The sequence below is a fragment of the Stenella coeruleoalba genome (genome assembly GCF_951394435.1).
Source record: "Stenella coeruleoalba genome assembly, chromosome: 10".
In the NCBI taxonomy this organism is placed as follows: domain Eukaryota; kingdom Metazoa; phylum Chordata; class Mammalia; order Artiodactyla; family Delphinidae; genus Stenella; species Stenella coeruleoalba.
The window spans coordinates 36074061-36100403 of NC_137156.1; the positions used below are offsets into that span (position 1 = coordinate 36074061).

Consider the following 26343-nt stretch of genomic DNA (forward strand, 5'->3'; position numbering starts at 1 on the left):
CCTGCTCCTCTCATGGGAGCCTGCTGCTACCCCGCGAGGTCTAAAATCCAGCGGAGATATGACGGAGGTCCACCTTTCACGGTGCCCACCCCAGCGAGTAACTCTGTTTCTCCCCCATAGCTGAAATGTCCTCGGGGCTCACCTCAGCCCCACGCAGAGTTTCAGGAGGTGAAGATGCCGGCACATGGGCCCTTGCCCTCTCTCTGGCTCTGCCTGCTCTAGCCGTGGCCCTCCCCATCGCCAACCCCCCTCCCTTCCCACCCCCTCACTCACCACCAGCTCTGCAAAGCGGACGTTCAGCTCCTCTGGGTTGGGGATGGGACTGGAGAACTCCATGTACTGCAGGGGGTGGCTGTCCCGGAGGTTGATCTCAGGGAGGTCGCTGCCTCCGAAGCAGCACAGGAAGCCCAGGCCATGGCGGCTCCTCTTGCGGGGGGCCATGGTCACTTCCAGCTGGGGGGACGGTCCGCAGGCAGACGCCCTAGGTCCTCATGGTGATCTGGGTAGAACAGAAAGCACAGAGCGGTCAGGCACGGCGGCCAGGTAGACGGGGACGCGGCCACTCTGCCACCATGACTTCGTTGCCCAACTGTCAGGAGCCTTCAACCCAACAGCCAAGCCCCCTCCTTCTCCCACAGCCATGAACACTTTCAGATTCTCCCTCTGTGCCCCTAGAGGAGACAGGAGGGCTGTCGTCCCAGAACGTGACTTCCAGGAGGTCAGAGCTGGCACTCAGCCTACTCTCTCTCTGACTGTACAGACGGGAACCTTGTTCCCTGTCCTCTGGTCCCCTGCAGACCAGTTTCCAGCAGGGATTCCTTACTCACTTGATTCACTCCAGGGTCTGGGGATACCCGCTTTAAAGGCGTCATCCAATGGGGAGAGAAGGGCTGACGTCGGCTGGCAGGGAAGACACCGAGCTAATCACATGGCATGGCTCCTGGAGTGGGGGCCTCCATGGGAGCAGAGGAAGGAAGCCTCGCACAGCTTTCTGCCCAGTCTGTTGCAGCCAGGCATGTTTGGATGGATGTGAAATATCAACAGGGCGTGGGTTCACCCACCCATCCAGAAGGAGGGGTGAGCTGGGGGAGCCATTAGAGTGAACCCTCAGTAAGGAAATGGGGCTGATCATTGGAACGGTGTCCAGCCAAGAGTGAAGGGGATCTGGTCAAATCTGCTTTCCATACCGACCAAGAACAGAGGACACCACTATGGCCAGAGATCAGAACTGAGGGCCACCCAACAGTTGGGCGGTTGTTGGAACAGAAAGGGTTAAGTCTTTGCCACTGGGAGAGCCTAGTTCTATGGTGACCAGCATGAGGCTGAACGCTGGCCCTAGTCATTGATGTCACACAGCTACCAGGTAGGTTAAGCCCAATTATCTGCACATGGGCTTCCGGAAAGAGCCAAATGACCCCTGACCAATGGTTCCTAAACATGGTTTCAGATCTGGGTGGGTTCACTAGAGAGACCATTGCTTATCCACCACCCTGCTGCCCAGCCATATTCTCCTCATATTAATATATCCTAATTTTTTGAATATAAATAAGATTCTGCCTTCATCCTTATTGAATATTACATCACAGGTTTAGGGTCAAGATTTTTTTTAATTGTGGCAAAATACACAGAACATAAAATTTACCATTTTACCATTTGTACGCGTATAGTTCAGGGGCACTAAATACATTCACGTTGCTGTGCAACCACCACCACCATCCATTTCCCGAATTGTTTTCCATCTTGTGAAACGGAAACTCTGTACTCACTAAACAATCATTTCCCATTTCTCTCTCCCCCCAGCCCCTGGCAACCGCCATTCTACTTTCCGTCCCTGTGAATTTGGCTACTCTAAGTACCTCCTGTGAGTAGAATCTTACAGCATTTATCCTGGCTTATCTCACTTGGCATCATGTCCTCAAGGTTCATACTTGTTGTAGCAGAATATCCTGTCTTTTTAAGGCTGACTAATATTCCACTGTATGCATATACCACCCTTGGTTTATCCATTCATCTCTTGACAGACACCTGGGTGGCTATCTCCTTTTGGCTATTGTGAATGATGTTGCTATGAACGTGTACAGCTATCTTTCTGTGTCCCTGCTTTCAGTGCTTTGGGGTAATACACCCAAAGGGGTCAAGGTATTTTTGAGTCATGATTCTTAGCTGTTTCTCCTAGATCTGGGTCATTAACAGAATGATCAAAATGTCTCCATGGTCTGTACTTACACTGTTGCTAAAAATGTTGACCACAGCAAGGAGAGCGACAGGCCCAGATGACGTAGCTACTTTGTCTGGGAATGCCAAAGAAGTAGTCATTAACAGTCTCAGGGGATAGTCCTTCAACCAGCTCTGAACCCATGAACCCATGTGCTTATCTAGCCCTCATTTCTTTTTTTTTGCGGTACGCAGGCCTCTCACTGTTGTGGCCTCTCCCGTTACGGAGCACAGGCTCCGGACGCGCAGGCTCAGCAGCCATGGCTCACGGGCCCAGCTGCTCCGCGGCACGTGGGATCCTCCCGGACTGGGGCACAAACCCGTGTCCCCTGCATCGGCAGGTGGACTCTCAACCACTGCGCCACGAGGGAAGCCCTAGCCCTCATTTCCTAAAGACACCCCAGGAGATTGTTTCCTAAGTCCTTGTGCACCTCCAAAAACGCCAAATCCAAGGCATTCCCTTGAACCAAGTTCTAGAACCTTAACAAAAAAAAGATAAATGTGGCGTAACTTGTTCCTAGTGAACCCAAGGTTACTCAAGGAGAACACTGCTTTATTTCCTAAGCCCTAACAATCTAGCTAATAAATTAGCCATCTGAGCTGGCCTCTCCTATAAGACATGATGCATTTTAATCATCACTCAGGAGTTTTTTTACTGGCTCCACTTTTTCTTTCTTTATAAACTTTGTGACACTTTTTACAAAATGTTTGCTAGCATTTATTAAATGTATCTGAACACAGAACTTTCAAAACACTTTCTACAGAATTATTTTCTACCAAAGATATTTTAAGAAATATTGCCCTATACAATCCAAGAATTACACATCTTTTCCACAATATATACAAACCTCAGGTTATTCATGCAAAGGGATTGATCCTTCCTTCCCTTTATCTATCTATTAAATTAGGAGTTTGGGATTAATGTATACACACTACTATATATAAAATAGATAATCAACAAGGACAGACTGTGTAGCACAGGGAACTATACACAACATTTTGTAATAACCTATAAGGGAAAAGAATCTGAAAAAAAATAGCTATTTATGTATGTGTAACTGAATCACTTTGCTGTACACCTGAAACTAACAGCACATTGTAAATCAACTGTATTTCAATTAAAAACAAGACTTTTTTTAACAGACCCAGGAATACCTAACATAACACGCTATCCAAGGTTGCCTCGTATTACTGGTCATCTTTTCTGGGTTTACGTATTGCCTCTCCACAGCTACAGTGAAGGCTCCTTGAGGGCAGGGGCCATGCCTCCTGCTTCTTTGACATCTTCCCCCCTTTATGGCTAATAAAATGCCTTGTGCTTAGTGGGTGCTCAGCAAATATTTTTTGGTCAATTGGCAAACAACCTGTGCTCATGGAAAAGGAGAAGAGGGGTCTTTATCAATCAGTCCAGAAATATTGATTGAAATCTCTGATTCCTAGTAGTTAAGCTATCAGGAACCCTTGAGTGGAACAAGGGGACAGTCTCGAGGCTGTGGGTAGAGGAAGCAGCCGGCAGACAAGTGCAGAATCCTGGTTTATGTTGACAAAGGCCTGCAATAGGCTGGCGGCTGAGGAATCAGGGAGGAAGTGAGAGGTTAAAGCTCTCCAGGGGAATTGATAGCCAATGGGGAAAAAAAAAAAGAGTGGGTGGGATGAAACTCTGGCATCCCACTGTCAGGCTCAGTAAAGCACTAATTCTGTTAGGCAGATAGGGGTGGACTCCCCTGGGTCCTCCGCCCATCGTCAGTTTAGGATGATGATGCAGAGTCCAGACAAGGTCCCCTTGGTTTCATCAGCCTCCAAAATGCAGCTGCAGCTGGCGGGCAAGACTGCTTTGTTGAGGGCAGGTCCTGAGGCGTGGTGAGGCTGGGTGGACGGCAAGACGGGGCTCTGCGGCGGGATGGGCTGACGTCTGGGAGGACCTGTGAACCCTCTTCTGCCTTCACTTCCTCGACTTCTCGCTCCCTCACTCTCCCTCCTTGCCCTTCTTTGCCTTCAGTCCCTGAGCCAGGCTTTACCAAGGGCAGTCAGGGCGGGGGCCGGGGGCTGGCATATAGCTGGCCTACTCCGTTAGTCTTACACTAGCTGTTCACAGCTCTGACTGCTCTGACTGGTTGGTGCCAGGCCATAACTGTCTTTCCATATTTTTAAGGTCTCCCCTGAGTACAAGAAATGAGGTGGAGTGGCCTCAGGAGGAGGGAAGAAGGAAGAAGTAGACAGAGACCCTCCAAACAGGAAGTACCATCCCCACAGAGAAGGGCCCTAACTGCACCCACCCCGGGAGCGCCGCACACTTGCCCTTTTAAGGGCGGGCTGCTCACAGCTCCTCAGTGTGTTTATGTTCCTGAGGATGCCCTCCTCCCCAGGAACCCCTCTTAAGCCTGTCCCTTCCTCCCTTTCTTGGGGCCCCTTCTGAAGATCCAAGGCTAAAACCCCAGGCCCTCAGCTGGAAAGCATCTAGCTTCACAGCAGAGATCTGAAGATTGAGGTCCAAGGAGGAAACGTCTTATCTGAGGTCACACAGCTATGCGGACAGAGCTGGGGTTGAAACCCAGGACTCCAGCATTCAGGCTGTGGTCTGGTCACTACCCTCACCAGAGCTCCTCCTTCCATGTTAATGCCCCTTGTCCCCATCTTGCCCCAGCCCCCCCTGCAGCCTTCCCCCACCAGAGAAGACCAGACTCTACAGCTCAGTTTAGAAACAGCTCCAGGAAATTCCCCAGTGGTCCAGTGGTTAGGACTCAGCACTTTCACTGCCAGGCCCCGGGTTCGATCCCTGGTTGGGGAACTAAGATCCCGAGAGCCACATGGTATGACCAAAAAATAAAAAACAAAATAGTATTTAAAAAAAAAAGAAATTTTTTTTCTTTAAAAAGAAATAGCTCCAATAAACAAGGTTCCCTGTAGATCAGGAGAGGGTTATGGAGATTCCAAAGGCCGCCTGCTTCTCCTCCACTGGGAGGAGCTATCCCCATCTCCCACCGCCCCGATTTCTCTCCTGCTCTAACCCCTGCTCTAACCCCCCTTCACTCCAGCAGGGACTTTGAAGTCAGATGGACTAGGATCTGACTCCTGGCTTTGCCTTCCCATCTGGGTAACCCTGAGCAGGAGGTCTTAACCTCTGAGAACCCCAGGTTCCTCATCTGTGACACCAAGGTAACAATGGCATTTTCCTCACTGGGTTTTGGTGAAGAATAAACAATATAAGTAAGTAAAATGCCAGGAGCACCGCAGGCGTTCAATAAAGAAAGCAGCACGGCTGCTGTGCCTTCATTATCACGATCACCGGCAAAGTGAGACTTGCCCTGCCCAGAGCCTGAACCGTGAGCCCTTCTCCGGGCACAGACGGGGCCACCAAGGCCTGGCATTGTAAGAACTTGCTCAGCCAGATTTAAGAAGCCACCCATCTTTGTCTTTGGTAACTGGGACGTCTGAACCAGAGGATCAGGGCTTTTCCTCAGGCTCTGAGCTACCTCTAGTTGGAAAAGTAAACCCCTGTCCCTGACCCTGGGCAGGGAGTGGAACTGTGGAGGTGGCCAGAGCGATTCATTTCTGCAAAATCCTTTTACAAAGAGGAGCCATGGAGGGTCTCCCCATCAAAGGAGAATTGAGATGCAACATGGAAAAACAGGAAGCAACAAAAAAACAAAAGCCAGTGGACTTGAACTTGGGCCTGAGAAATTGATCCCACCCCACCCCCACCACCCACCTTTCTCTCCATGGAAACTTCCCCAACACCAACAGCTCCAAGCCCTCCATTTCCTGTCTGCCTGCCCCCTCCCCTTCTCCCCGTGGGGACAAGGTCTTCCCAGGACTATCAGTCCCTAAACCCAGACCAAGTGGCCCATGATGCCAAACCACCCGGTCACCACCAATAAGCCCTCCTGTAACTCTCTTGGGGTCTCCAGTCCTCTGGGTCTGGCCAGACTTCACCTCATCACGGCCTCATCCTTCCACACTGTGGAGAAAACATAGCTCCTTAACTCAGGGGACAGGGCTAGTCACGAGGCAGCTGTGGGTCGGGGGCCACAATGTCATCCTCTCTGGGCCTCAGTTACCTCTCTATGCTGTGCCAGGGTTCAACTGAAGACCTCCAAGGGCCCCTTCAGGTCTAACCGTCCACATTGCCTGGCTCAGTCTCCTTCCCAAAGATCCCCTCAGGGGCTGTCCTCAGCCTACACTGGGCACTCCTCCCACATTCCACCCCAAGCCAGGAAGCACTTCCTATTACTTGAGTCCAGAACTCCCATTTGGTTTGCAAAGATGAGAATCTTAACCCTTAACCCCAAACCCTGGCCCCAGCTCCTCGACAGACCAGTTTTTATTTACATTAATTAAAGCTTCAAAATCCCCATATCATTAGTGCTTACTCCTAAGTCTTAAGTTAGAGCCGAACAATGTTAGTACTTGAGCCTTTGGTATTTGCCGGACACTGCGCTATAGCTACCTCTCATTCTGTGAGATGGATGGTACCGTTTTAAAGAAGTGATTTAAAGAAAAAAACAAAAACAAAATCCCGTGGTTCAGAGAAGTTAAGTAACTTGCCTAAAGACACACAGCTAGTGATGGCATAGCTAGGATTCAAACACATGACTGACTCTAAAGCTACAAAACACTAAGCCATAGGGCATGTGTCCAAGGAATACCTGACCTGAGATCTGCTCAGAGCTTTCTCAAGTGTTCCTTAGATCCAGACTCAATAATTCATGACTGAGCATTTCCTATGGGCTGGGCCAGGTGTTTTCACGGTTCCACAATCTCATTTCAGCTTCACAGTGACCCTGTGAGGGGGTTATTACTATTATCCCCCCATACAGATGTTGAGATTGAGGCTTCAGCAGCTGTCACGTGGCTTATCAAGGACACCCAGCAGCTAAGGGACACAGCTGGAACTGCAACGACATATCCTGACTCCAAGTTCAGTGCTTTTGGCCCAGAACCAAAGCTGACTCATAAACCCTTCCTTTAGCTCTTGGGATTGATGCTGTGACTTCGGGATGTTCAAGTTGCCTTTTCCTATCCCCTCTCCTGAGCTCCATACGTGGGGGTAACAGGGCAAGGATATGCTGCTGCACCTCTCCTTGGCCACTTCTCAAGTGCCAACTAGGAGCCAGGCCCTGAGCTGACAATTCTGTGCTTTATCTCATTTATTGCCCCCAACCCTCCAACAGCATGACTATCCCTTCTTACTGATCCTTAAGCCTCCCGAAGATCAGGCAGCTTGCCCAACAACCACATCCTGTGGGTGAGGGGCTGGGTTCTGAGGACCGCGGTGTCACCCTTGAACATACACGCTCTTAACCAGTTTCTAGACCGTGTGCTGGACACTGACCTGGGTGGTGAGGACGCAGGAGTAAACAAGGCCTGGTCCCTTTCCTCGAGCAGGTCCCCTTCTAGCGGGGGAGCCGAGGGAGTCAAGGCAGTGACAATCCAGAAGGATGGGGTGAGAGAGCCTGAGAAAGGGGACCTGGACTAGCCTGGGGGGTAAAGAAGAAGTCAGGGAAAGCTTCCAGGAGGAGGTGATATTGAAGAGGGGTTTTTTTGTTTTGGTTTTTGGTTTCTGGATTTTTTGGCTGCGCCGCACAGCTTGTGGGATCTTAGTTCCCTGACCAGGGATTGAACCCAGGCCCTCGGCAGTGAGAGCACGGAGTCCTAACCACTGGACTGCCAGGGAATTTTTTTTTTTTTCTTCTTTTGGCCACAGCTTGTGGGAACTTAGTTCCCTGACCAGGGATCGAACCCATGGCCCCTAGTCTTGAAAGAGATAAGAGAATTAAGGAAGGGTGCAAGGGGTGGGAAAAGGCATTCCAGGCAAGGCAACAGCATAAGCAAAGGCACGGAGAGAGAAACAGCACCGAGTGCGTGAGGCCAGCGTCCTGTTAATTTGTGGCTACACTGGTAGGCAAAGGGAATCAACAGGGTGTCCAAGGACCCTGACTTGACAGCAGAGCTCAGGCACCCTGGGGAGTCTGCTCCTTTGCCCTCTTCTCCCGACCAGGTCCCCCCGGGGTCCGGGTCTGGGAATGGGGCCCAGAGCTCCCCAGAGATGCTGCACGAAACATAAGAAATGTAAACCATGTCCAGTTCCCCAGGCAGGAGATTCCTCCCTACATACTGACCCTTCATGTGCCACTGAGCGTCACCTGGGAAATGGCCCCAGGCCCACCTTATCCAGGACCCGGTTTCCCAAGCGTCTACTTTTTCCATCCCAGGCCATACTTCCGGAGCCTTCTGCCTACCCATCCCTCCACCACCCAGCTACACCACGCCTGCTCCCACTTCAAGTCTCTGAAGACCCTCCCCCTCGTGCTCTGTGGATAGCAAACAGGCTTGGGACCCCGCACAAGCTCACCCCTGCTTCCACCCTGAAGCTGCCCGAATTGCCAACATCCAACTCTACCCCACAGACTTGGTGGGGTTCTGTCCAACTGCCATGAGCTCTATGTGGCTTCAGATAAGTTACTTAGCCTCTCTGAACCTCGGTTTCCTCATCTGTAAAATGGGGAAACAATAATACTACTTACTTCATAGGGTTGTCGTAAGCACGAAATTAGTTAATATTTGTAAAGTACCTAGAACAGTGCCTAGTAATAGTAAACACTATTAATAGCTATATAGATAAGCCACTGTTATAATTATGAAAAAACCTGAAAAAAAACCTGAAAATGGCTGTATGTATTACAGAAAGGTTCTCTATGTGAATGAGTCTTACATATTATTACAGGGGTTGGCAAATATCACAGGGGTCAAATCCAGCCCACAGCCTGTGTTTGTAAATACAGTCTGATTAAAACACAGCTACACCACCTATTCATCGTCTATGACTGCTTCGTGCAACAGAGACCCTAGGGCCCACAAAGCCAAAAATATTTCCCCCCTGGCCCTTTACAGAAAGTTTACTGATCCCTATGTTATTAGGTTGAATCATATGTAGCTGACAGTGTTCAATTCTTTTCAGTCTACAAAACCATCCATTTCATATGTCTCAACTTAGTATAGCACACGAGCTCACCACGAAGCCTGTCTTACCCATTAAAACACGAGTGCCCCGCTTTAAATCCAGTGACTCTGATCATAATAAAGTTATAATGATCAGTTTTTGAACATCTACCATGTTCAAGGTTTACCTCAAACGTTTACCACACTCCTGTAGGGTAAACGCGATCACCGCCCTGCTCCCCTCCTTTACAGGTGGGGAAATTTGGGACTCAGAAAGATGCAAAGTGTTAGCCTAGGACTCAAACCGGGTCTCCAGACCCCATGTCTACCACACTGTCCCCGCTGGGTGCTGTCTAAGAGGCTGCTGGGAATGAGATCCACCTCTTACTAGGACAAAAAAATGGAGTTTGTGAGCACTCCTAGACAGCGCTCGGCCACGTGGTGGCCAGGGCCCAGTCGTGACTTCCCTGTCCTTCTCAGGACAGAACTCAGAACGATCTGACTTGTATTGTGAGCCTCGGGCAGGGCTGGGGAGGGGGCGGGGAACACTTTCAAAAATAAGCAAGCTCTCTTTCCAGGACTGGGGAGCTATTTTTAGCAGCCGCCTAAATTATGGTTTCCCCTCTGCTCTGGGAAAGGCAAGAAAGTAAAAGTAAACTCTTGTAGCCCCAGGGTCCCCGCTGCAGGGTGGGTGAAGAAGGAGAGAAAGGGGCGTCTTGCTGGTAAAGTGAAACTGAAAAAGTCCCCAAAGTAACATTTCTCTGACTTGGGGGTGAGTGTGGAAGTTGTGGATTTTCCAATTGGTTTTCTCATTTTGAGACATGATAAAGCGAACATAGATTTCTTTGTCTCACCAGGACAGAAGACAAGCAGATAGTAGGTCTCCAAGGCCATGGTCAAGCATGCCTTCGTTCATTCATTCACTCACTCTCTCATTCATCCATCCATTCATTCCCTGAGTGACTACCATTCACAAAGCAATTTTCTAGGTGCTTTGGATGAGCCAAATCCCATCCTCAACCGGGTTTACAGTGTTACTGGGGAGGCACGTGTAGAAACCACCAGGATGCAAGGGAGAGAAGGAGGGAGGGAGTTCCAGGCTCTGGGACTGCAAGGAGGGGAGAGTGGCTTCTGGCCGGGGTGGTCTGGAACATTCACCAGAGGAAGTGGCATTGAAGCTAGGTCTCAGAGGAAAGAGGTCAACACGTGCCAGTGGGAGGGTCCAAGAAACCCATTCACAACAAAGGCGTGCGAGAGTGAGGACCCGGCAACCAGGTGAGTGAGGAGCCAAAGGAAGTCACTTCGCCAGGCTGGGACGCAGGGCTCAAAGAGGTGCAGTGGAACACAAGCTGGGGACCCGATAAAGGCAGGCTCTGAACGGCAGGCCGAGGGGGAGGGGGAGGAGGAAGCAGCTCAAGGATGGCTGGTTTATTGGCTGATTCGTCGATTGGCTTATAGTAAAGGAGAGCCCGTGAGGCGTGATCCGAGCTGGGATTTGGACGAACAATTCTGGTGGCACCGTATCAGGGTGGATTACAGGAAGAGACGGGAGAGGGAGAAGAGTCAGGAAAGACGGGAGAGGGAGAAGAGTCTGGAAGCAGTTCTGTTTGATTCAGAGTTAATGAGGCCCTGAGCTGCCAAAGAGGAGAGAAGGGAACAGATGCCGGGGATGTCACAGGGGGGCGTGCGTGCCCGCACGTGTGTGACTGCATGAGGGGGCTTTGGCAACGCACAGACTGGGCACAGAAAGCAAGGACTTGAGCTGAGCAGGGGAGGGAGCTGTGGGGAGCTCTTTGGGCCACAGCTGTGAAGTAAAAGGGATGAAGGAATTTCAACACCCAAGTCTCTGCTACCCATTAGAGCCAGAGGCCCGGGGCTCCCGGCCAAAGGGAAACCACCCAACACGTGACAACCCATCCTCACCCCCTTCTGCTTCCGGGAAGCTGAGCCCCTCCCCTGGCCCACACCAATGGGGCTGCTTTATTGAAGGGCTGCAGGGAAAACTACCCACAGCTTCCTCCTGGGCCATCCTGCCAGGTCTCCCACCAGAGCGCCCAGTGTACCGAGAACTCACAGCATTCTAGGCAACCCGGGGCCTGGGAGAAGCTCCCTACTGCCCACTCCTCCTGGGGTCCCAGACAAAGGCATTCTGTCACTCATGAAGGTGGGACCTCGAGGTCCCGTCAAGGCAAGCCGGCCCTGGGACCCTCGCTGGGCCTGTGCACCTGGTCACACTCTGGACCCTGGGCTGTGTCTTCCCCAGGTGCAGTGCCATCGTTACAGACCTGCTAGTCCCACTCTGCGTCCTGCACTCACACCAGAAAAGGCCCTGCGTGTGTGTCGGGGCCTGGCTGGACATGAATCCTGGATCACAGGCACTTTCCAGCTCTCCAGGGTGGGAAGAGTAGGGGAGGACAGGGGCGGGGGAGGGGGGCTGAGCTAACTCCTGGATGCAAGTGACTGAAAAGGCAGACCCAGGGGGACCCCTCACCTGCCCCTCACTCTTGTTCATACAATTACATCCATCTATTCATTCACTCTGACAAATATTTGTTGAGCACCTAAGTACCCTGCTAATAAGAGCTGGAAAAATACAAGGGTGAACGAGTTCAATGTGGCGGGGAAGGGAGACACTCAAATGAACATCATAAAGTGTGGATATGGTTATGATAGGCGTAGTACAGGTGTGTGGGTCTGGGAATGTCTGCAGAGCTCTCTCCCAGTGGGGGGTTCCATTCTACTCCGAGCTCCCTGTTCATACAAAGGGTTTAGAGGGGGCATTGTGTAGTGAAAAGGGCACCGGGAGATAATCAGAGAAACCAGCAAGGGTTCAGGACCAGACATGCATCCCAGGGTCACTAATGCTATAAATGACTGAAAACAGCCAAAATGTTAAAACATAAGGACTGGTTAAATAGACGATAGATAGATAGATAGATAGATAGATAGATAGATAGATAGATAGATGATAGATAGATAATAGATGATAGATAGGCAGATAGACACACACACACGTGTGACAGCTTGAAGTAATTATCTTTGGGTTGCTGGAGTTTAGGGTTATTTTTCTTATCCTTTTCTGGATTTTTTCAAATTTCCTACAATGAGCGTTTATTCTTTTCATCAGAAAAGATAATATTATTTTTAAAAGAAGAAGATAAACAGTAGACTAAAAATGAGGAGACTCAGGTTCGAGTCCCAACTCTGCTCCAGCAGGTTACCTGCGCAAGACAGGAATGACCTTGGCTAAGAGCATCATTTCTCTGAGGCTTGTCTGTGAATGAGGAGGTCAAACCACACGCTTTCCAGAGTTCCTTCCACACCAGACACTAGGCTCTGTGCCACAGAACACACGAGGTGCTAAATGACGCTGGTTGAATGGAATCCTATCCCCTGAGCTCCATTAGTTCATCCTTCATTCAATTGTTCATTCATTCCACCTCCACTGTTTTCAGCAGTTACTCTATGCCTAGCAGTGCTCCTGGTGCTGGGGATTTAAGGGCAAACTACGCAGATATAGCTCCTGCCCTCACAAAACTATAGTCTCCCAAGCTCCAAGTCCCCTTCCATTGTTCTTTTTCTTCCCGCCCTAACGCCCCATCCTGTTAATACATTTTTTACCTTTTCTCCAAAATGCCTCAGGTGCATCTGTTTCATTTTCAAACACCAAGCTCCAGACCTGGTCCAGCCCCACAGGATCTCAGGCTGGGACCAGGGCCGAACTCTCATTTTTCCCCTCTCCCAGCATTCTGCAAACAGCCCTTTGAATAACATTTCTAGGAGCACCTGATTCTACACTGCTAGGGTCAGCATCCCTCAGGGTTCCCAATCCAAACTGAAAGCCAACCGCTTCCATTTTTAGGATGAGCCATGTGGTGGGGCTCACAAATTTCATACTAAACCAGCTTGGAAATCAGATCTCTATCCACGTGTCAGGGAGGACTGGAGCGCTCACTGCTGGTGCGAGTGCAGAGTGACACAGCCATTATGGAAAACAGTTGGGCTGTTTCTTAAAAAATTAAGCTTACACCTCCATACGATCCAGTCATCTCATGCCAAGGTGTTTTCCCAAAACAAAGGAAGCACAGGCACATACAATGTCTTATTCATGAATGTTCAGAGCAACTTTATTTGTAATAGCTCCAAACTGGAAACAACCCAAATGTCCATCAACAGGCGAATCAATAAAAAAAATACTGTATAGTGTATCCATAAAATTGGATATTACTCAACAATAAAAAGGAATGAACTATTGATATACGCCACACGTGGATGGAGCTCAAAATAATTACACTAGGCTTCCCTGGTGGTGCAGTGGTTGAGAGTCCGCCTGCCGATGCAGGGGACACGGGTTTGTGCCCCGGTCCGGGAAGATCCCACATGCCGCGGAGCGGCTGGGCCCGTGAGCCATGGCCGCTGAGCCTGCGCGTCCGGAGCCTGTGCTCCGCAACAGGAGAGGCCACAACAGTGAGAGGCCCGCGTACCGCAAAAAAAAAAAAAAAAAAAAAAAAATTACACTAAGTACAAGGAACCAGAGCATAAAAGGGTACACACTGTATGAGTCCACTTGTCTAAAATTTGAGAAAATGCAAACTAACCTATAGTGAATAAAACCGGGTGGGTGATTGCCTATGGAGAGGGTGGAGGGCGGGCAGGGAGGGGGTGGATTATAAAAAGGCACAAGGGAAATTTGGGGGACGATGGTCAAACATGATCTTGATGGTAGTGATGGATTCAAAGGTACATACATATGCTAAAATGTATCAAATTATGTACTTGAATTATGTCAAGTTTATGGTATGCCAATTACACCTCAATAGAGTTGTTAAAAACAAACAAAACACGTCTGTTCCTAGCCTCACCACCTCCAACTGCCAAGGGCTCTGGCCACTGCAGCTGGCAACCCTCTAGAAGATTGCTAGTATCATAAGCTGCTCTACAGGTTCTAGGACAGACCTCACCGCCCAGAGGTGGGGGGAAGGGGAACAAGGCGCTCCCTCCAGGCCCAGGCCTCAGCTGGTCTGGTCTGGTCTGGTCTTCCAGGAGACGGGTGGTTTACTGTAAGGAGTGTATGCTTTCATATTAAGCCTGTGGCTAAGTTACTTAGGGCCTGTGAGCTTCACTGCCTTCATGGGCACATGGACGACAAAGCCCACCTCCCACGGCTACTGTGAGCATCACACAAAGAGCACATATCAAGAAGCCGGCACAGCACTAGGCACATCACAGGCCCTCCAACCAGGTTCCCTTCCCCTGTCCCGGTCCCAGCCTCCGCCCCAGTGGTGGCTAAGGTTCAGGGCTCTGCCCATGGAAGAGCCTAGTGAAGCACAAGCCCGGTTTCACCTGGAGGTCTCTGGGGGGTAGACCTGAATTGACAGCAGCCCCAGGCTTCTGGGTGGGTTAAAAATAAGGTACTTTCAACCTGGGAATTTGTTAGAGGCAGATGAGATGGCAAAGGGGACTGAGAAAGGTGGCCATGACTTGGAGTTTCTAGGGCAAGACATCAGGAGGGATGTGGGTTTGGGGTGCGGGGATACACAACCCTTGCACACTGGACAAGCAAGTATAGGAGATACTCAGAAATGACCAAAGAAGAAAGGGAGGGAGGGAAGACATTAATGCATGTTGGCATGTGAGAGGGTTGGATGCTATGGTGCAGAGGTATATGTATGGGGTGGTGTGTATGTGTATGTTTATAGCATGATACGTGTAGTGTGTGTGTTTGTGTGTGTATGTGGTATAGTCTGGACGTGTAGGTGGTGTGTGTATGTATGGTGTGCGTACATGTGTGTTCATCCCCAGGAAACAAACACACAAGATTCTACTGACTTTCAAGTCTCTGCACAGAGAAGACCCAGTGTATGAGCTGTGGAAACAGTAATATCACTGATAACCAGCCCCCACGTCAATTTCAAATCAGCCCACGTTTAGTTTATAAGGAGCTGCCCAAGCATAATATTCAGGAAATGTTACTGTGGGGAAGGCAACGTCTTGTCTTCAGTTTCCCGTGAACCACACTAAGGCCCGGGAGCAGAGATCCACCAGAAGATTCTTGTACCTGCCATGGACCAGAGGCCAGGTGTTCACATTCATCATCTCATTTAATCCCAGGACAACCCAGCAAGGGCAGTATTTTTGACTGATAAGGACATTGAGGCTCAGAACCGGGAGATGACACCCACACTAGGGCTCTCTCCTGTGAAACACCATCTCATTCCAACCTAGTTTCAATTCAGTTCCGGAGCGTGTATGTACACATGCACGTGTGCACATCCCTCTGGGTGTATGTGTGTGTCCAGCAGATGCAGCTGGGTTTCCTTTGGTGTCTATTATAATGGGGTGTACACTCCCTCTGCCATTTGAAATTTTTGTGTTATATTTTAGCCACTTCCCCAATAAGCCTGAGGTGGAAAAAAACAAATAGCTGACAATGTATACCCAATCTATTCCACGCTCCATATTTTACAAGACAGATATTCAGCACATTTTTAGAAAGAAGGATACTAACACTTACTAAGAGCTAGGCTAGGCTCAAACTTTCACATTTATTCTTTCACTTAATTTATTCCAACATCCTACAAAGATGATATTGTGCATTTTTACATACAGGGAAATCAAAGCTTAGCGAAGGTGAGCAACTTGCCCAAGTTAGCAGGGTTCATAAAACATGTTGAACCTCAGTCTAATTGATTCCAAAACTCAGACACGGCCTCCCCATGGCACAGAAACGGCAGCATCACGGTAAACGGTCGCCCCCCCCACCCCCCCAGCCATGGAATCCTCTCCATCCCTTCCCCATCACCCATCCCAACCACCTCTCAGGGAAGAACTCAGCACTAGCACAGAGAAGCCCTGTACCCCAGCCACAGACAGCAATCCAGCCCCATCATCTTACCGCACACCGAGTCACAGAAAGATCCAGGCTATCCCATCTTCTGGACCAGCCTCTTGGGTATGCGAGCTGGGTACCTTCAGAAGGGCCCCGGGCTTGGTTTAAGGCTCTGCTGTTGCCGTCTTGAAATCTTTAATAATTTTTGAACAGGGAGACTTGCATTTCCATTTTGCACTGGGGCCCGTGAATTGCGCAGCTGGTCCTGCCCATCTTCTAAGGCAGCCAGCTCGGGCAGCCTTTCCCAGGAAGAGCAGCCCAGCCGGCCACTCCCTGTGTTTCCAAAAATGTTACCCACAGTCCCTGAATGGTCAGGACAGAACAGAGACAAGTTACTTTAATCTGGGGTGGCTTCCTGCCCGAAGGGCCTTGAAGGGCCACTCAGTAACTTCTGGCCTGTCCCCCACCCTCATCTTTTCTCCTTATCCCACCTCACCCCTCCGCTGCAGGCTCCCTGGTCACTCCTCCCTAAAAGCGCCATTGCTCAAGGGATTAAAATTCCTAGAGGGCTTGGACACTTCCACTTTATCTCCGACTCCCCCCACCGGGCTCTTTCCGCACACACAGCAGGAACTCAGTGAGAGCGGATACATCAGATACATTACAGTATGTACTTCCTGAATTCTTGACTATCCGTTATAAAGCCTATCACCAATGTGAGGGCTTTACATAACTCAAAGGTTGCGTGTCCTTCTGCAATTGGATAAATACTAAAAGCAGGAAAATGTGTCAGCTTTGAAACAGAGTTCAAAACTTGGTTCTGCTGGTTCTATTGGGTTGGCCAAAACGTTCGTTCGGGTTTTCCCGTAAGCGGTTCACGGATGAACTTTTCGGCCAACCCAATACATCTGGGTCGGCAATATTATCCCTCACCCCATCCCCATGCCCACCTCTGCTTCCTGCCCCTCCTCTCCCTCCGCTATGCAGGTCCTACCTTCTCCAAGCAGCCTTCCTACCCATTCTCATCTACCTGAATTCTCCCAAATAAACTCAGAGCCCGTTGTCTACTCTGTTTCTAGGACACTGCATCATGTGTCCTAGTGCTACTCTGTGGCACTTGTGTTATTTAATGTACTAATTTATCTTTTTTTATGCCAATGAGCTTCTCCCCCATCTAGACTCTGAGCCCCCTGAGAACATGACATAGTGCCGTGTATGCAGCAGGTCCTCTTCCTGAATGAAAGTTATCTCATGGCAGGGGGTGGGAGTGGGTTGGAGAGAGAGGAGAAAGTTATTAACCCCAGAAATAAATCTTCATGGAAAATCCAATGAACTCAGGTCCTTCAACCTTTCCTCAGAATCCAATGGAGGTCAAAGGCATCCAGACCTTGGCCAGACACCATCAAGGTGTCTCAAGCGGCACTCAGCGAGGCAAAGGTGTGCGCCTTCACAAAACTGCGTGGTTCAATGAGATCTTGGCACTCCCAGACGCAACTCGGGACATTTTCATTTCTGTTTGTTTCTACTCTCCCCCCTCCCCACCCTCCAGCAAACAAAAGGCATCTTGCATATAAAAGGCATACGATATTTTTCCTCTCTGTGCTTCCAGGAACGGGATGTTTCCTCCAAGGGAAACGAGACCTTGGCTGTGAGACCTCAGGCTACAGAAGCTAGGGTTTCCTCTTTGGAACTCAGACCATCCCCTCCATAGTTCCCAGTCTATGCATGGACTCCCCCATTCCTCAATCACCTTTCTCTGACCCTGACACCCCTGCAAGCTGTGTCCTGATTGTCTCCATCTAAGGGGCCTTATTTACCCAGCAGGGCCCCTCATGTCTCCCCCTCGCCTCCGTCCTCAGTGCCCACCTCCCCTGAAAACTGCACTTGTGCGCATCAGTATCACCTCCTTCCATCCTGTTCCCCCTGCAGAGGCCCTCTTCCCAGTTCCCTCTTCGCGGTGTTTCAGAAGGATGTGAAATCTGAGCCGCATGTCCCCACGCTCCACACACACACACTCTCTCTCTCTCCTTGATTTCAACCAGCTGATCCCCGTCTGGAACACTCCGTTCTGGGCCCTCCCCCTCCTCCTGGCCACTCACCTGGCAGCCTGTGCCCTTCCCCACAGGTGTGGGTGTAGGGCCCCTCCTCAGCATCCTGCCTTTCTCCCATCAGAGCCACGGCTGCTTCCTGAATTAGCGTCACTCTCACTGGGCTGTGAGGTCCTTGAGGTTGGGGACAGTGTAGCACAGTCTCTCAGGAACCCTGCGCCCAGCACAGGGCCGGGCCCGCAGCAGCTGTGCTGGGGCTTTGCCAAGGTTCACACCTCGGGTCTCTGTCCTTCTCCCTCACCCTTCTCCCTCCCAGAAAACCTTCCATCTCTTTATTTCAGATAAATTCAGCAGCAGCCACTCTCGAAACCTCCTCTCCCCCATCTCCAGCTCGCTTCCAACTACCCACATTTCTGTTCAGAAGCACTGGCACCGCCCCCATCAACTTCCTCTCAGACCGCCTTCACCTCCTTCCCCCTTCGGACCACCCCTGCTTTTCTCTGTGAATGACTCCACAGTCCGAGGTTCAAACCACAGAATCATCCTGAACTCTTCCTCTGTCTTGAGAACTGCTACATGCCAGGTATTTGCATGTATTATCTCATTTCATTCTCACATCAAACACTGAGAAGTGGGTATTAGCATCCTGAGTTTACAGACAAGGAAACTGAGGCTCAGAGAAGTCAAGTGACCTGCCCAAGGTCACAAGCCCATAACTGACTGGGCTGGGGTGAGAGGCAGGTTTTGACAGGCTGTCCAAAAGCCCACCAGGTGCGCGCGCGCACGTGCGCACGCATACACACACACACACACATGCTGTTCCCTCCTTTACGTTATAAATTATCCAATCAGTCTCCACGCCCAATCGATTCCACTTAGAAATGCTTCCTGTATGGGCCCTTTGATCTCCCATGTGGACGCTCAGGCCCCACTCAGACACACAGGACATGGCTGTGTGGTCACAGAGTCAGGGGGTGGGGGGCCATGAGTCCTGCACATCTAGCCGGCAGCACTGACCTCACCTCGCGCTCACTCAGGGAGCTGGTACGTGCTCTTAGCTTGGAACCATTTCTTCAAGGCCCCATCCCTTCTTACTGATTCGGTTGTCCTCCAGCCAGGCTGAGGCTGACCCCTTTCTTCTGGACTCCACCTGCACCCTATTAATGCTCCTCTTGGCCTCAGACCAAAAACCCTCAACAAGCTACCCATCTGGAATACAGCCTGTGTTTCCAGCTCTCTTCCTTCAATTTAGCTCTTGGTTTTCCCACTCTCAGCAGATCTCCAGGGACAGTGCATCATCGTAAGAGGCTTCTCAATGATGCAGATCCCAGGGCCCTGCTCTCAGAGTTTCCAGGCCAGTAGATCTGGGAAAGGACCCAGGAATCTGCATTTTAACAAGTTCCCCAAGGGACTGGGATGCAGGCGGTTTCATTCACTCTCCATCCCCTTCTCTTTCACCAGCATTTGTACCAACCTTTTTCACAAGTCACCCCTTCTTTCCAGAGCTGTGATCAAATCCCCCAGGTTCTCATCTCGGGCTACACAGTAGAATCATGGGGCATTTTGAAAAATATCTATGCCTGGATCGCAACCAGAACCAATTAAAACAGAATCCCTGGGCAGGTGTGGGGGAGCCACTGGGGTGAGCAGCTCCTCCTGCTTTGCCCAGGACTGTCCCAGTTTTAATCCTGAAAGTCCCACATCCCAGGGAAGCTCTCAGTCCTGGGAAAACGGGATCAGTCATTCACCCTACAGGGCTCTGGAATTTGCAAATCTCTCCAGGTGATTCTAATTTGCAGCCAAGCTCGCCAAACACTGGACCCCATCTGGATCGAGAGATGCCCCTCCCCCCGGCATTCCCTCCAGCCAGCGCCTTTTGTTTCCACACTTAGCTCAGGTGATCTCAAAATGTGTCTCTAGACCAGCAGCATCAGCGTCACCTGGGAACTTGTTAAAAAAAAAAAGGTACAGCCAATTCTAAATAATTTGCTCTTCTCTCAGCTGCAGAGAAATCCTTTGTGAACCCCTACCCAGAGTCACCGACATTTACTGCCTTGAGTGAAGTGAGAGGGCTAAGGAGTTAACTGGTGGTGGAGGGTTGAGGCTGGGAGCTCAGTCCTCCCCAGGGAGGTTTAGTGGTGACCAGAGGGGCCTAGGTTTTGATTCATAGGCAACACACTTTTACTGACCACTAACTAATTAGCTGCCTGTTTATGGCATCTCATTAGATTCAACAGTAACTCTGTCCAGCATTTGGTGTTGGGATTTTGTGGGGTCCATACATAAAACTTTCCTCTTCTGGCTCAAGTTCAGGACCAGTTGAGAAACAGATACACGAAGCAAACAGATAGAGGTCACGGTATCAGCCACGTTCCTGACAGAGCTGTGGGAGTAAGCGGCTGTGTCTCTCTGGCCAAACGGACTTGCTAATGTCTCACCCATGAGTGAGGCCAGCTGACATGTCCAGTCCTCGGCATAGGAGGGTGACCGTGGACCTTCCCGTAGGAGCGGGCTCCCGACCTCAACCCCCAGAGCTGGCCAGATGCGCCCCCTGCAGGTGGCAGAGCCCAGGGAAGGGAGCGAGCGTAGGCAGACCCAGTTCATAACCTCCCAGAGCCATTGGTTAGAGGTGCCTCACTCCTTCCCCTGAGGAAGTGATGGGGAGGGACAGGCCAAGGTTCTCCACCCCTAGGTCCATTTCAGCCACTCATGCCCTGATCCCACCCCAAGACATGCTGGCCTGGTCCGGGGAAGGAGCCGGGCATTGATAACTTGTAGAAGTTGCCCAGGTGATGCTAAGGTGCCATCAGTGCTGAGTCACCACTCTTGGGAGCCCCTCTCCTGGAAACGAGGGGCCAGGGATGCTCCCCTCTAAGCGTGGGGCTGCTCGTATTTCACAACCAGGGGAACAAGGTCTCGGGAACCTTAAGCAACTTGCCCTATGCCCGGAGCGGGTCAATGGAATCTTAGGGATGAGTAATAGCAGTGAATGAATCAGCTTTCTCCAAATCTTGGGTGGACTGGGAGGTTTTCAGCCAGGTCGCAGCCAGATCAGCTAAAGCACTGGTTCTAGAATCTCCTGGAGGGCTTGTTAAATGCAGCTCACTGGGCCCCACCCCCAGAGTTTCTGATTCAGAGGGAGGGCTGTGTAGCTGTGAGCACAGGCTTCTGAGTTGGGCAGATCTTTGCCACCAACACTAAGGATGGCCTTGCCTGGGGTTCACCCAACCTCTCTGGGGCTCAGTTTCTTCACTGGTCAAATAGCGATCACAGGATTAATGACCTCACGTGTTTCTTGTGAGTTGAACCAGGACACACGAAGCACCTAGTGTGGTGCATGACACGTAGTAGGACTGGAGATAAATTGCAGATGTTGATTATTATCTGTAGATGCGGCTGTTATTCAGGGATAGCTTCTCTGAAAAGGTCGAGAGGAGGTTTCGGATGCAGGCAAGAATACCAAGAGGCAGAACACCAAAGAGAGAGAGAGCCAAGTCTGAAAGGATGCAGGAGGGGAGCCAGAAACAGAGCAGAAGCCAGTGCACAGAAGGTACAAGCGAACTGTGTGCAGAGGGTGGGGGTCTGCTGCAGATCTGGCTGACAGAGAGGCTGGGAGTCAAAGTCACCCAAAATAGAACTCCCTCCTCTCCAAACTCTCAATTCACTCCCCCCTCCCCACTCCCTATCTCTCTGGGCCGCACGCCACATGCCTCTGTCAGACTCGTTTGTTAGAACTACCCCCCTAACTGCACCCCGACCCCTGCCCTAGGGACTCAAGGAATCCTAGCAATGTGTTCAGTTCCAAGTGCTGGAGGAAAAGGAGCAAAATAAAAAGGGGAAAAAACCCTCTCTCCAGGCTTGTGTCTTTGTAGGACTTCCCACAGCCCCCCAAGTCTTCCTCTCCCCCAAGAGATGGCCATTCGGAGTCAGCATCTGGTTAGAAGTATCCAAACCAACGGGTACCAATGGCCTGTCTCCCCTCACCCGACCGCAAAGCCCTCTCTGCCACCGCATACTCTTTCCTCTTTCATAACCAGACTCAAAGCTCATCTCCCTGAAGTCTTCCCTGATGAACTTCACTGGACTGCAAGAGTTCCTTCCTGCATGTGTGCATTCACCCATCCATCCATCCATTCCACAAATGTTTACTGAGCATCTGCTCTTGTAACAGAGAAGAACAAACCTGACTCCATCTTGGATCTGTTCCTTTAGCTCTAACCCCTGTACTCTGTTGCCTGTGCTTAGTCATGCTCTCCACACCTGCACATTTGCAAAAGAATGTTGCCTATAGCATGAAATATACATGATAGGCCATTCTCAAGGCTCCGACCTTTAAAGGTACAACACTTTTCCATTGGTATAGAGATAAATGGATAAAGGTGCAGAACAGAGAACCACAAGTGTCTTGTTGGATACTGATAGGAACAGTGCGACCAGACCTGTGTGGACAGCTGCAAGAACAAAGGATTCCAGCACCAAGTCTGCAACAACCAGCCACGCCCCCTCCCCTTTTAGCATAAAAGCAGCCTGAATTTTAACTCAGGCAAGAGGGTTCTTTGGGACACTAGTCCATCATCTGCTCAGTCTGCTGGCTTTCTGAATAAAGTCACTATTCATTGCCCCAACCACTCATTTCTCTCCATTTATTGGCCTGTCACACAGCAAGCAGTACAAGCTTGGACTTGGTAACACTCTGTGACTGGGCAGCAGGGATTCGGATACAAAAGAGACACAGTCCCTGCCCTCCCACAGCCTAAGGAAGGCAGCACTGGAGTGGGAGCTCACAGTCCTAAGGAGATAATGGGGCCCTCTTGTCATGTTCTTCAAGTTCATGATCATGCCGTTTAATCCTCTTTCTTAGCGTGAGAAGAGACCTACCAGCCACTGGTGAGATGGCACCCTCTTTGTCCTGCACACACAAACCACACCAAAGAAAACACACCCGTATCAGACACGGATAACACACTTCATAGTTCCATGTTGCTTTCCATCCTATAGACTTTAGAAGTTTGTCTGAGCCTCAGTGCATGTCATCATCAGTAACTGTCTCAGCCCCTGTATTTGGCATCGTAAGGACCATCTCAACCAACATCTATTGACCTGCTTGGATGTACCAGGCACCAGAGATAAGAGATGAATAAGATATGCTCCTGAGCACCTAGAGACGACAGTCTAGTGGGAGAGCCAGGCACATAAACAGTCATAATACAATATGGGATGCACACAGTAAGGCACTGTGACGTGAGTGGAGAGCCTAGTTGTTGACCAGGAGGACACCGGGGGGGCTTCCTGGAGGAGGCAATGAAGAGAAAGCAGTAAGTCTGTTAATGAGCCTGTGCAGTGGCTTGGCTCCCGCCATTTCAGGTCATCTTAATCACGTCCCACTGACTTTGTTCCCTTCCCTTCCTCACCCCTCCATCTCAGAATGCCCTGGGCACTGGGGCTTTTGGGAAAATGAATCCATGTGCATGTGTTATGACTGTGCGGGGATTTTTTCCCCTTCCTTTATTTAAAGGGAAAAAAAAATGTTATAACACCAATAACTGATTGTGTAATAAAAGCTAAATATATAAAGCCAAATGTTATTTCCCCTGGCTATTTGTAGGTGGTGCTCAGATACCCGCCTTGGCCTTTCAACTCCAGTGCCAGCAGGGGCCAGAGCTGAATTTTCAAATGTTGCACCACGGTCCTTCATAGCTAGAAAACAGCTACTGGCAGACAGAAAAGGGCAGGGCTTGGGCTGACTTGCGAGCTGAGTCAGGGCTGTACCAGGCTCTGCGCAAAACAGCTACAGCTGCGAGTCGAAGGCCTCTTTATTTAACTAGGGAGGCCGAGTGGAGGGAGGCTGTCACATCACACTTTTTGTCAAGCACGGTCATCCCAACAGGTAGTGAAAATCATTGCTCGTGTCAAGACTGAATGAGAACAGCAAGATGGACGTTTTCCCATACACAGGAATGGGAGGGAATCTGAAGACCAACAGCCCTTGCTAGCATGGAATGAGAGTTCCTACGACATGAGGCATGTGTCTTGATATTTTTACCCCTGGTTGAGTCCACTGAAGCCAATCTTCCCCTTTCTCTGGGGATGATATATGTTATTCAAGGGGCCACATTTTATTTTTACTGAGTGCTAAAGAACTTTGACCCCAAGCCTCCTTTCTGAGAAGCAAAGGCCTCAGGAATAGGATGGAGTTGAGCATCTAGAGTTTTCGCTTCTATGCTCGGCTCTGCCACTAACTAGCTCTAAGACCTTTGGGAAAGTTAACTTCCTTAAGCTTCACCTTCTTCGTCTGTCATGACACGATATACCCCATAGTGTAGTCATGAGGAGTAACTGACAATTCAGGAATAATACTGCGTGTCTGATACAGAGTACTTTACAAGGGAAATATTGAAAATATTTCCCAATATATTTTGCCTTTGGGAAATTCAGGTAATTGTTTCTTTTACTTTTCTTTTTTTTCCTTTCCTTTCTCCTGTACCCTTCCAATATCAGCGCTAAGACACAGCCTTATTTTCTCTGGTCAAAGACTTATAACCCCCAAAACAAAAAGGTCAGTAGAGCAGGGAAGGGTCACTAAGAGTTAATGTTCTTTTCTCTGGACAAGAATGAGGAACAGAAAACCTTTCTAGGACTAGGAGGGAAAGGAATTAAATGGCCAGGATTTCACTCCCTTCCACACCAGGGGGGAGGGACATCTTTAGAAAGGAGACAATGACTTGGAGAATCCCAGGACAGCGATGTACACCTGGGGAAATGCCACGCCCCTTGGAGAAGCCCTGCCTTCAGCTGGGCTCAGAGCAACAGGGCTCGGCCAGGGGCAGGTTAGCAAGGGCTGGGGGCTGTCCCTGGGCCCACCCATCCAGAGCCCTCACATCCAGGCAACAGCTGGACACTGGGGCCCTCCAGGGGCAGGTGGGAGTCCCGGGAGAGCCACGGGGCCTGAAGAAGTTGCAGCTTCAGCAACAGGTGCCAGGTAACCCTTCAAAGGCCCCGGGACAAGACCAGACCTGGCTCCTTCAGTGGATTTCAGCACAAGGGCCCAAGACGCAGAGGGAACACAGAACACATCAGTGGACGTCAGCAGGGACCCTGCAGCCTTGAGAAAACTGGAGCCTCCCCAGGAAGCCGATGGCAGAGGAGGAGGGCCCTGGAGGACACCTCACAGGGGGTCTGAATCCTGACCTCATTGGACCACGAGCCCCTGTCTCACAGCAGAGACTAAAGTACCTTTATTTACTAAGATAAGATTTTAATTGCAAGTTATCAATTAGAGCAAATAATCACTTTTTCCTGCACACGTGAGTTGTACCATATACATGTTCCCCAGCCGTTTTAGGAAACCTTCAAAAAATATGAGCTGCCTCATCATCATTGTAACTAAATAGGGTCTTCTCGGATTGACAAGGAGGCAGGGCAGATGCGGACGAGAGCAAGAGACAGTCCTACTTGTTTCAGATGTGAGTCCCAGGAGAGCTGAGGGAGCCTGGAGGGACCGGGGTGGGGAGGGGAGAGTTGCAGCCTCTGAGACTCAGGCCCTCGCCTGGAGTTCTCACCCTCTCCTACTGTTCTCTGCAAACACAGTCACGCCCTCCCTTCTCACTCAGGTTTAACTCTAATGAATCTGCCCACTGCTCTGCCTTTCCTCACCAAGGGGGCTGCAGAGGAGGGGGTACCAGGCCACTTGCCCCCTTACACCTGCCTGGCCTGTCGGGATAGGGTCCCGCAGGGCCGTTCACCTGCCCACTCACTTACCGTCTGTGGCAGGCTTAGCAGAACAGCATAGCGGGTACAAACCAGAACTCAGGAGTTAGGCTGCCTGAGTGCCGACCCCAGCACCACTGATCTGCTGTGTTATCTTTGGCCAGTTACTTCACCTTCCTGTGCCTCCGTTTCCCATCTGAAAATGTAATAGTAATCTGCCTCCTAATGTAATTGCAGGGGTTGAGTTAGTGGTCTTGTATACGGTGATCAGGGTCGTCCCTGGCTCCCAGCAAGCACTGTCTGCGGAGCAATGATTGTTCACCTTCTCATTGAGATTATTTAAAATAACCCCTCTTCCATGTGGAGAAAAGGGAAACCTCCTACACTGTTGGTGGGAATGTAGATTGATACAGCCACTATGGAGAACAGTATGGAGGTTCCTTAAAAAACTAAGAATAGAGCTACCATATGATCCAGCAATCCCACTCCTGGGCATATACCCTGTGAAAAACATAATTCGAAAAGATACATGCACCCCTATGTTCACTGCAGTACTATTTACAATAGCCAAGGCATGGAAGCTACCTAAATGTCCATCGACAGAGG

General features: G+C 50.2%; 1 protein-coding gene across 5 annotated transcripts in view; it reads right to left on the minus strand.

Moving 5' to 3' along the window:
• Positions 1-26343, minus strand: part of DAAM2 (dishevelled associated activator of morphogenesis 2) — a 114054-nt gene that overhangs the window by 47719 nt on the left and 39992 nt on the right. For 3 of the 5 annotated variants that reach the window (XR_013830239.1, XM_079934700.1, XM_079934699.1), the window contains exon 2: positions 274-499. Coding sequence is in view for 4 of the 5 variants with exons in the window: in XM_079934700.1 (XP_079790826.1) it covers positions 274-441 (168 nt within the window). In the remaining variant the exon portion in view is untranslated. Of the gene's footprint in view, positions 1-273; positions 500-7546; positions 7935-26343 lie in introns of those variants that run through there. The other 2 variants (XM_079934701.1, XM_079934702.1) reach the window with 2 other exon arrangements.